At 34.9% G+C, this 12,307-nt stretch overlaps 1 protein-coding gene and 1 pseudogene across 1 annotated transcript; both read right to left on the reverse strand.

Moving 5' to 3' along the window:
* Nucleotides 1–196: 196 nt before the first annotated feature.
* LOC112008994 (pentatricopeptide repeat-containing protein At5g66520-like) lies at nucleotides 197–2,278 on the reverse strand. The gene has a single exon (XM_024041351.2). The coding sequence runs from the start codon at nucleotides 1,964–1,966 to the stop codon at nucleotides 380–382; it is 1,587 nt and encodes a 528-aa protein (XP_023897119.1). The 5' UTR covers nucleotides 1,967–2,278; the 3' UTR covers nucleotides 197–379.
* A 3,524-nt stretch (nucleotides 2,279–5,802) lies between these two features.
* Nucleotides 5,803–7,373, reverse strand: LOC112008922 (2-alkenal reductase (NADP(+)-dependent)-like; annotated as a pseudogene).
* Nucleotides 7,374–12,307: the final 4,934 nt, after the last annotated feature.

The raw sequence follows: 12,307 nt of genomic DNA on the forward strand, positions 1-12,307 counted from the left end.
GCAATGGTGTAGCCATGGAACCTAAACCAATACACGCAATGGCCCTGAATTTAGTCCATACTACATAGTAATCAGCTTGCCACTAATCAATTGAGCATATCTTTTAAACTTATGAACAACCCATCATAATGAATTTAACAAGATGTGATTTTTTTCATGGCCACCATTTCAGTGATTATTGAAACAAGCAAGAAAATGGTACATACTTAAATTGTACACAGCATGTTAAATATTTGAATATGTTATAAATCTCGGTAATAGCTGCAAAATTGAATTGCTCTGCTTCGTTATTCCATTTTTGTTACATCTTGAGAAGAAAAGAACAAACAAACAACATACAAAATGGGTAGCCACTTTGTTAAAACCAACGATAAATTAATTAAAAGAATTCTCTTAAACTCATGATTTTGGAAAATGAATCAAGCATCTTATATATTTCTTGTGCATGAGGATGGCAAAGATCACCTGCAAGGAACTCTTGAACCTTGCCATCCACCTCTATCACACTGCAACCTGGTTTCTTCTTCATTCGCACCTCTGAGATTGTTTTCCTGACTTTCTTTGCCTCCATGTCCCAGCCAGCCTCCTTATATATATTATATGAAAGAACACGAGTGCCAAAATCAGCTACCCCCATATCAGTCAGCTTTTTCCATACTCTGTTCCCAATTTCAATGTTCCCATAAATTCTACATGCACCCAGTAGCGCTCCCCAGACATTTGCATCTCCTCTACCAAAGCCCCCCATTTTCTTCTCTATAAACTTCTCAGCCTCCTCTAACATACCAGATCTAGCCAAAAGATCAACAACACATGCATAATGCTCGAGCTGGGGGTCAACCCTATAAATAGTACCCATTTGTTCAAACAATTTAAGACCCTCATCTACCATCTTTGCATGTGTACAAGCTGTAAGAACAGCAACAAATGTTGTGTCAGTAGGCTGAGTTCCAGTTGAAGCCATTTGATTGAACAGTTCAAGCGACTTCCTTGCATCTCCATTCATTGCAACACCAGAAATCATAGCATTCCATGCCCCAGCATCCTTATTAAGAATACTCTCAAAAACTGATAGAGCTGATTCCACACAACCGCATTTCGAGTACATGTCCACTAATGCAGTCGCCAAAATTGGATTCGAGTCAAGTTTAGACCGCTTAGCATATGAGTGGACCCACAACCCATGCGTGACTGCACCAAGATGAGCACATGCAGTAAGAATGCTAACAAGAACCGACTCATTAGGCTTCAAGCCTGCTTCTTGCATTTTCCTAAACAAACTAAGAACCTCTTTGAAGTCACTAGCCCGAGAATAAGCAGCCATTATCGCACTCCAAGATATCACATTCCTCTGAGGCATTTCATCAAACAATGTCCTCGCATTTTCCAAATCCCCCATCTTGCCATTACCATCAATCATCGTTGTCCACATAACCACATCCTTATTTGGACTTTTATCAAACAACAATCTTGCAGTTCCCATGTCATGTTTTACGGAGTAAAACTCAATAAGCGCACTAACGACAAAAGGGTCATCACGGAATCCGAATTTAACAACATGGGCATGAACTAAACTACCTATGACTTTCGAAGAAGAAACTAAAATCGTACAAGCTTTAATCAATGGTGGAAAAGTGTAGTTATTGGCCAAAAGGTCATAATTCAACATGTCAAGATAGCACAAAATGGCGGGTATCGGTGAATTTAATTGAACATGGCCTCTGATCATAGTATTGTACATGAACGTGTTGCGGTGACAAAGATGGCCAAAAATTGAGCTAGCGTAAGAAAGGAAAGAAGGGATTTTGGAAGTTGCGGCAATGGATAGGAACGGAGCTATGGCGTACGGGTTTTCAGGTAGTTGGGATTTGAGGAGGTGGGCATGGATTTGCTTGAGTTGGTTCAAAGTTTTGCATTTCTGTGTGAAGGAAATGAGGGCGTTGTTTGTGGCGGTTTTTTGAATCATTTGAAATGGCGGGACATTTGTTTGGGGTCCCACGAAGGGCTTATGACTTCAGGGTTTGCCTATATGAATATGATGATAATAGTGTTGAGATTTTGCTTTGTTTGGGAGTCACTGAAAGTCTGTTTATTTTCAAGGGCGAAAATTTGTGAGAGCCAAATGGTTGGGATGAACAAGATGTCGTTGGTTTAGGGACTACTATTACCAAATATCACATATATTGGCTTTCTTGACTGAGTTGCAAGTTTCACATTTTAGCAATTTCAGAACACCTATCCTAAAATTCCTCTCTATTAAGGCACTAGGGAACACTCAAAATTTTGAGCTTATTTTTTGGCATTCAATAATTTTTTGGTATCTGTGTGTAATTTTGGGAACAAATCACCTCTATAGTTTATTTCATGATTAAGAATTCAGATTTTATGTTCTATAAATGATGGTGCATAGTATATTTTGCTTTTTCTCCTGTCAGTGCTTACCTATTGTCTTAACTTGTTAGAGAAATTATTGCAAGTAACAACAATTACCATCACCACAACAACAAATATAGATCAATCGGATGTTCATTAACATTTATAAACCATTAGAATGGGTTTTTTTTTTTTTTTTTTTCCTTTTACCTTCCTGGTTCATTCTTATATATTAGTGTGTTTGACTTATGCTTATTTCCATAGCTTATTTGCATAGTATTTATCAAAATATATAGTTATTAGTAACTTTTATATTAAATATGTTACAAAAAGCTAAAAGTTAAATTATTTGTAAAAAATAAAATAAAAATTGAACGTTAGATTATTTGCACACAAACAAATGAAACAAAAAGCAAAAAGCTATTTTTTTAAGCATCCCAAATGCACGTGCAATCTTAACAGTGAAAGAAAAGGGGATGTTCGCCACATCAAGTGTGAGGTTTTGAAGTACAAAAAAAAAAAAAAAATGTGATACCTTGTAGTGGAACAACAATATGTGAGATCCCTAGCCCAGTCTACTTTAGTAAGGCTAGAAAGTCAATGGTGACCTTCTGCTGTGAGGAGTGCGTGCGAGAGAAGCTCTGAGAGAGTAATGTGAGGAGTGTAAATGGTTTAAAGTGAAATGAAAACGGAAAATATTTTACGCCTTAGGTCCCTTATTTTACGGTCAACACTGAAAATATTTTTAGTTTGACCCAATTTTCCGTAACAACCAAATGCACACTTTTAAGGAAAAGCATTTCCGAAATTGGTTTGAAGCTAAAACAAACAGACCCTAAAAAGAAAAGTGAAGTCCATGGAACAAAGTGTCTTTCATATACCAAAAGATTTTGAGAACAACATAGTGAGTGACCATGATGTAGCCATGAACAGACTGATAATGTAGACTAAATAGGAGATATATGGGTTAGTAACAATAAGATAGAGTAGAATCCCGACTAGCTTTCTATAAAGGATAACATTAGGAAACATGTCCTCCATCATGAGCATACAGGCGACTGTTGTACTCGATAAGTGTGTCAACTATCTTGTTGTCGGTTATACCAGCTTAAGGGACGGATCAAAGGTGTACTTGGCTTGAGTAAGGAAGTAATGTTCAGATGAGAAGGAAACTCCAAGGCCAAGAAAGTAGCTTAAGAGAACCCAAATCCTTCATCTCGAAGTCTTGACCAAGAAAACGCTTAAGATCGTGAATTCCTGACATATCATAACTAGTGGAGGAAAAGAGCAAAAGTAACCAAAGTTTGGTTAGTTGGGTAGCAAGTAAAAGATTGAGATATAGTTGAGAAATCTGATAGAAGTTCCAACAGACAAGTTGGATGTAGAGATGGAATTAACTTGATGACTAATGGTGGAACAATCAGCTGTGTGAATGGTAGGTAAGACACTGGGAGTATGTGCAGCTATGTAAACAAAATTGGGATTCATGTGATTATAGGAGCAAAAGTTACATGGTGTCATAGAAAGGGCAGTATTGGATGCATTGGAAGATTAAGGCATAACTTGGCTGAGTGAGCTTACAAATTCGCTACAGAGAAGGTTGGGGCAATTGAAGAGGAAAACTCAACGCATCTAGGTGTTGATGCAACCGATGGTGGAATTGGCTCTAAGTTAACCAAGGCTATAGAATTCTAAAGAATACTAGCATGAGTATGGCAACGGTCCATGGTGTGGCCCCTAGCCTTATAGATTTTGTAGGTGAGGTGGGTATTCTTCCCATTGATCTCTTTTTGTCCTTGCCTTTTGATGGAGCAGAGAAAATAGATGCAGTAGTAACAAAGGTTGGAATGAAGAAAACCAAGTCCAGCTACGAGGAGTGATGAGATTGTAAATGGATGTCTTTGCGAACCAATTCATTGACAACTTGATTAGCAGTAAGCATTGGAGTGAGATAGAGTAGCTGATTGCACATAGATTCAAGTCCCATTAAAAACTAATGAAGACATATTTGCTCACGATGTGCATTGATAAATTTGACCTTAGGGTTGTCTCAATGATAAGTTTAGAAGTAGCTGGTTGATCCTAGAGAAACCTTATGTGACTATGAAAATCCATAATGTGCTTGCCCCCATATCCTGTTATAGCTGATACAATGTGACCATAAGATGGTGCTACCCTAAGATGATGCTCTTGAGCACCATCATACCCAACGAATCGAGAAGCAAGCCTTACCCAAACTTTGTTGGCGACGTCATAGTCCTCAAATTCCATATTGATGGTGACACCATCCCAATCTCAAGGCGGATAGCATAGGCACCAATAGTTTCTCAATTTTCTGGGTTAGACCCTTGAGTTGTTCACTCACATAAAGCCACAATTTGTGACCATTGAGAGTCCGTTTAGGAACAACTTATTTAGTTGAAACTAAAAACTTTTTGCTGAAAGTGTAAAAAATAAGTTAAAAAGTACACTGGGACCCGTATATAGTATCAAAAAGTGCAGTGAAATCCAAAAATAAGCAAAAATTGCAAATAAGCTAAAAATTTTAACCCATCTCAAACGAACACTGAGAAAACTGCACATAACTTAAGCCTAAAGAGAATACTTGTCTCCATCAAGAGTGACATGACTGGGGTGAGAGACCTCATTTTGAGCCCTAATTGAACCTCAAAAGCAAAAACAAATTCAAAACCAACATGAATCATTTTTCAAGTTGGAGTCAAATTTTGTTTCCTATAATCTCGTTCGAGTGAGAGTCGAGCAAACTCTCTACCTTACTTTAATGATCAATAGAGCAAAACTCCTAGTCTTGCAAAACTCCTACTTGAGCAAAACTCCTAGTCTTGCACATCTTCAAGCAACTCTTTATTATGTTTTTAACTACATAAGCATACTTGTTACAGCCCTTTTTGATACATAATTTTCCATAAAGAATTTTCCAATACCAAACTTATGATAATAGTCTTAGCTTGCCATTGCCTTCTCAATGAACTCCATATTTTGCCATTGAGTAACTTGTTTTGCCCAAAAAATAGGAATACTATTGCTTAATCAAGAGCAAGTTAAAGACAAAGGATTTCATCTTATCTATTATTCTTATTTATCACATAGCAACTGTCATGAGCTTTGTAGCTCAATTGATGCCTCTTGATATTTTAAACAGAGAATTGAAATCCTTCCTCTCCCTTGTAACTATCAAATTATGAAAAAGAAAAATAAAAAATAAAATTATCACAAAGCAACTAAAAAGCCGTCGTTTTTTTTTTTCCCTTATTTTATTTGAATGCTCTTCTTGATTATTGTCTCTTAAATTGTTTTTGAAATTCTTTCTCAAAAAAAAAAAAAAAAAGATTCTGAAATTATTGCTAGCAACAACAATTTCCATGCCCGCAACAGCAACTAATAATTAATGGATTGTTCATTACAATTTATTAATCAAGTAGAATAAGGGTTTTTTCTTTTCTTTTCTTTTCCTTTTTCCCTTTTGGGTTTCCCTCTAATTCACTCATCTGCAAGCTTAACAATCTTCTTCCCAATATTGTCACCACAAAAGAGTCCAATAAAAGCAGAGGGGATGTTCTCCACACCAGATGTGATGTCTTCCAGTGCCTGCATATTTCCAGTACGAAGGTGATCTGAAGTAGTTGATATAAAATCTGGATACACATTCAAATAATCAAGGGCTAAATATCCTTGGAATCTGGTTCTCTTGTAAACAACATTTAGCATATCTGGTGCAACTCGCTTTCCATCATCCGTGTACTCGGCGATTACCCCACAAACAGCAATTCTACCAAAAGTATTCATATTATCAACGGCTGCTTCCAGCATCTCACCCCCCACATTGTCAAAATATATGTCAATTCCATCTGGGAAGTACCTGTAGAATCAAATGCATGCGCATACAATCAACTAAATTAATTCATTTATGATGTGTTATTGTGTTAATCAGCTTCTAACTACAATCCTGATTTATATGAAAGGTCCAACCTTTTCAATGCTGACTACAAATCTGTTTCTTCTCTGTAGTTGAATGCATCATCAAATCCAAGCTTCTCTTTAAGCAATTCTACCTATAACAAGTTCATTATGAAAATTAAGCAGTAAAGAATCAAAATCATTTTTTTTTCTTTTGTAAGGTTCAAACCATCCAATTTACTTCAAATTATTAACAAAGTGTAATTAATGAGTGTGACCTTTTGTTTGGTTCCAGCACAGCCAACAACATAGCAACCTAATTGTTTGGCATACTGTCCAACCATGCTTCCTACTGATCCAGATGCTGCAGATACAAACACTTTCTCCCCCTTCTTGGGCTTGCATACTTCAAAAAATCCAGCATAGGCTGCCAGTCCACTATACCCTTTAACAAACAAGTAATGAGTTATTAATTAAAGTCAGCAAAAAATTTGATAATGGAAGGATTAAAGGTTCCTTAATTGAGCCCAAAAGACCCAAGTTTGATACATAAGTTAATGATGATAAGTTGTGATTAATTACCTAGAATCCCAACATGGTAAGTCAGTGGAAATCCCATAAGATCCAATTTATTTAAAATGGTTCCTTCTTTTAGAACACTATACTCTCCCTAAGTGATAAGACCAACAACCAAGTCATCCTTCTCAAAATTTGGATTTCCAGAAGCCACCACTTTTGCCACCCCATGAGTATCAATAACCTATCCATACACAAAACATATCAAACATTACAGGCCTAGTAACTTACTATCATCTAACTTGGTAAAGAAGTATTAAATGGGGGCTTACCTCGCCAGGAGCTATGCCAACAGCAAAACTAATGGATTTTTGAGAGGAGCTCTGACTCTTCATGCGATTTATCTGGTATGGATCAATTGAAACATAGAGATTCTTCACTATGATAACATTGGATTCAGGTTCAACTGATAGAGCAAGAGCTTCAGTCTTTAGCCCAAAGTGGGACTCTTTAGGTGCACCATCAATGTGAGTCTTAGTTGTTATGTACCTGTTGGTCACTTCCATTGTAACTTGCCCTCTTTGTGTGGTAGAAGCTCACTGATTTAGGTCTATATAGAAGTAAACCAACAACCTAAGCTAACTTGCTTGGATTGTTCTAAAGATCCAACTATAATAGATAAGGAAGCCCAACTATAAGTCGTACTAGGCGGACTTTGAGCTCTAATAAAATTTTTTGTGGCTTGCTTTCTTCGCAATAAGATATACAAAAACTTCGTTTGGATTGTACTGAAAATAGGGGCCGTCTGCGTTTGGCTTTTTTCCTTAGGTCCCATGCACCATCAATGTGAGTCTTAGTTGTTATGTACCTGTTGGTCACTTCCATTGTAACTTGCCCTCTTTGTGTGGTAGAAGCTCATTGATTCAATTCTATATAGAAGTAAACCAGCAACCCAAGCTAACTTGCTTGGATTGTTCTAAAGATCCAACTATAATAGATAAGGAAGCCCAACTATATGTCGTACTAGGCAGACATTGAGCACTAATAAACTTTTTTGTGGCTTGCTTTCTTCACAATAAGATATACATAAACTTTGTTTGGATTGTACTGAAAACAGGGGCCGTCTGCGTTTAGCTTTTTTCCTTAGGTCCCATGCACCATCAATGTGAGTCTTAGTTGTTATGTACCTGTTGGTCACTTCCATTGTAACTTGCCCTCTTTTTGTGGTAGAAGCTCACTGATTCAAGTCTATATAGAAGTAAACCAGCAACCCAAGCTAACTTGCTTGTATTGTTCTAAAGATCCAACTATAATAGATAAGGAAGCCCAACTATATGTCGTACTAGGCAGACATTGAGCACTAATAAACTTTTTTGTAGCTTGCTTTCTTCACAATAAGATATACATATATAGCTTCTTTTGGATTGTACTAAAAAAGGGTACGTCTGCGTTTTGCTTTTTTCCTTATGTCCCATGCACCATCAATGTGAGTCTTAGTTGTTATGTACCTGTTGGTCACTTTTATTGTAACCTGCCCTCTTTGTATGGTAGAAGCTCACTGATTCAGGTCTATATAGAAGTAAACCAGCAACCTAAGCTAACTTGCTTGGATTGTTCTAAAGATCCAACTATAATAGATAAGGAAGCCCAACTATATGTCGTACTAGGCAGACATTGAGCACTAATAAACTTTTTTATGGCTTGCTTTCTTCACAATAAGATATACATAAACTTCGTTTGGATTGTACTGAAAGTAGGGGCCGTCTGCATTTGGCTTTTTTCCTTAGGTGGGAATGCACCATCAATGTGAGTCTTAGTTGTTATGTACCTGTTGGTCACTTCCATTGTAACTTGCCCTCTTTGTGTGGTAGAAGCTCACTAATTCAGGTCTATATAGAAGTAAACCAGCAACCCAAGCTAACTTGCTTGGATTGTTCTAAAGATCCAACTATAATAGATAAGGAAGCCCAACTATATGTCGTACTAGGCGGACATTGAGCACTAATAAACTTTTTTGTGGCTTGCTTTCTTCACAGTAAGATATACATATAGCTTCGTTTGGATTGTACTAAAAAAGGGTACGTCTGCGTTTGGCTTTTTTCCTTATGGCCCATTAACTATTCATAGAACCAGTACAGAATTCAACAAATTTTGCTTTAAAATTGGGCCCCACAACATTATTCACACATTTAAAAATTATTTTGTTATAGTGTTTTCATTAATAGCTTTTCAATTTTTAGCAATAAGCAGTATTCTAACAAGCTCATAGTTTGTTTGTTTGTGAATGATATTTTATCCCAAAGAAGAAAGAATTTTTTTTTTTCTCTTGTTGGGCCTCATAACAACGTGATAAAAACAAATTGTTACTTACAATAATAAAATAAAAAAGTACGAGAAACCAAATCATTAATATAGGTATAGGTAGTTTCTCAAATATATATATATATATATATATATATATAGGTATCGATACAACACCCCAGACAAAATGTGGAATCAAATGTTTCAACTCTCCAGCAAGAAGGGGCGATTCTCAATTAAGACCTTGTTCATTATAAAGAAAGATTCGTTCGGCCAGGTGCTAATACTATTGGCCAATTTTATTTCATTTTATTTTTTAATTTTAGAACCAGCTTCAAAGGGGAAAATATTGGGTATGTTTGGTAATCGTTTTTTTTTTTTCTTTATTTTCTGTTTCTTGAAACAATTTTATTTATTTATTTTAATTTTGGAGACTAAAAAATATGTTTGGCAACTCAAAATGGATAAAAAACAAAAACTGTTCTCAAAACTTAATTTATAAAGGAAACTAAAAATATGCAAAATGCTATTTTCAGTTTTTAATTTTCAAAAATCAATAAAAAATACGCATTTAATTTAATGAATCTGTCTCATTTGATGAGTTAGTATTAGGGATCAAATCCTAGTAACAACATATTTTAGTATTTTCTATTTTTTCTTCAAAAACCTATTTTTTTATTTCAACCAACCAAATATAAAGAAAATTGTTTTTTCTTTATATTCCTAAAAACAAGTTTTTAAAAATAGAAAACAAAAACTGTTACCAAATATAATCTTAAGTTGGTAACGGTGATTGGTAGTTGGTACCGTACAACTTCAACAAATATTAAATAAATGTCTCATTTAAATAAAAAAAAAAAAACTAACAATCAACACATCAATCTATAAAATTTATGCGATAAAATTAGGTACATCCACCATTATTCTTTAAATGAAATAAGTAACATCCTGGGGAAAGAATAGCCACCTAGTGAACCTTAAATGAGACTCAGCACACATCTACACTACAAACACTTAAACAATCTAATTAAATTTGTACAATTTGAGGAATCATAAGATCCCTCACTTCAAGTCTTGAAGTCCTCATCAAGTCTAACGTTATGCTACAGTACACTCAAGCCATGAGGCGTTACTAACCTGGCTTTAATACCAATTGTAACAACCCAAAAAAACGCTAACCACTACTGCGCTATACGTTAAAAGAACTAGGCAAATTACAATCAGGTGCCTCATAATCACTTACATACTCAACATCCACCTAGTAAACGCTTGAGTAGAACATAAGTCACATTTACATAACACATACTCATACAATCCAAACAAATCTACACAATTTGCAGTATCACAACATATAACTTGAACAAACAATTGTATTCAAATTAAATTACTGGAAGTAACTTAGAGTGGAAGCTTTTATCAACTGATTCAAATCATTGACTTAGAGTGGAAGCTTGCAAAGTAATTCTTTGAAATGTACCCATGCTAGAGCTTGCTCGAGTGAGATACAAGTGAATATGGGTGAAGTCATGGAAGAGTTTGTTTGATTGTTACTCAAGAGTCGCTTGAGCGAGATGGTAAAACTGCTTGAGTGAGGTGCTCAAGCAAGGTCAAAATCACTCAAACTAAGGCAATTGCAGTGAGTGAAAATTCTACAAAAGTTTGCAGAAAAACAAGGGAAAGATGATTTTTCAGTTCCTAATGGCTAGAAACAACCAAGGCAACTTTTTGGAGTGTTTGTATAAACCAAAGTGATATTTCAAGTGTGTCTTTTGAAAAGCAACTCTTCATTGTTTATAAATAGACTTTCATATTCAGTATTTTACATATTTTTGCACACCCATTCGAAAAATTCACAGAATTTTCCAAGTTTACTTCTTGAATAATTCTGGTTTAGTTATATTATGGAGATGAATTTGCTTGTAACCCTTTAGCAAACAAACATGGATTGGGTGCAAATATTTTTTTTGTTAATGTATATTATGGGCTTTAGACCTAGCTAGTTTACTTGTATAGCACACTTGTACTTGTACTACACTTTACTTGTACCACACATATATGCTTACTTGTACCGCACACATATGCCTCCTATATAAAGGCATCACATGTATATTCCTTGATCATGAAATACAATACTACGATTCAGTATTTCTTGTGCCTCTAACCCTTCAATTTTTATGTTCAATGTTTTTCCGTATATTCCCCATTAAGTCTAGGAACTCTGTTTCCCGATCCCCACTATGTCTTTGCTCAAGCGAGTGTTAAGTTCGCTCAAGCCATTAAAAGTTAAAACATAGCTTTTATTTCTTTTTTTAAAAAAATTCCATCTTTCAACCATTAAGGTATGATCACTCACATATTTCAACTTACTTGTATACATCTCTCTATTCATCACTAGAAATATGCTATACATCTCTCTATTCATCACTAGAAATATGCTTTTCACTTGAAATCCTTTCAATGTACCCATGATATTTTGTTTTATGGAAAATACTTTTGTATTTAAATAATACCTAAGAAAATCTATTTTTGATGACTTTTAGTTTGAATTTAGAAGTGGTGCACCAGGTGCATGTAGAGCATAGGATTGAAGTCTATGTATATATATATATATATATAGCCCACTTATACCTACTTGGCTATTTTGATTGTTTTCTATTTGGCTTTTTTTCTTTTTTCTTTTCTTTTTAATTGTTTTCTCCATGAGTTTCATGCCGCGGCTGGGCTGTTTGCTAGCCCTTTGAAAACCAAAAAAAAAAAAAAAAAACTTTTTTTAATAGATGTTATAGGATTTAAATTTATGATATTCACTCTATAATGATTATTTTTTACTATTAAACCAATACACCAATCAATTTTTGGTATAAGTGTGATTCAAGCCAGATCCTTTATTTGAGAATAAAAAATTTTACTAGTTGAGTTAATTGGAATCTTAAGACAAAAAACACTTGTTAAAGGATCTTTTTTTTTTTCTTTTCATGATGAGGATCATTTGGTTAGGCTAACCGCATATTGATTGTTTTATTTTTTTGCAATTATGTTTTATATAAATCTTTTATATTTAACTACCTTGTAACCTCATGCATATACATGGATATACTTAAAAGATATACATTAAGATACACTATATAATTTTTACATTTATAATTTAAATATTATTGATAGTCATTTTTATATATATTTTTTAACTCTTTAAAAAGTC

This window comes from Quercus suber, unplaced genomic scaffold (genome assembly GCF_002906115.3).
Source record: "Quercus suber isolate HL8 unplaced genomic scaffold, Cork oak 2.0 scaffold_116, whole genome shotgun sequence".
NCBI classification, from domain to species: Eukaryota; Viridiplantae; Streptophyta; class Magnoliopsida; order Fagales; family Fagaceae; genus Quercus; species Quercus suber.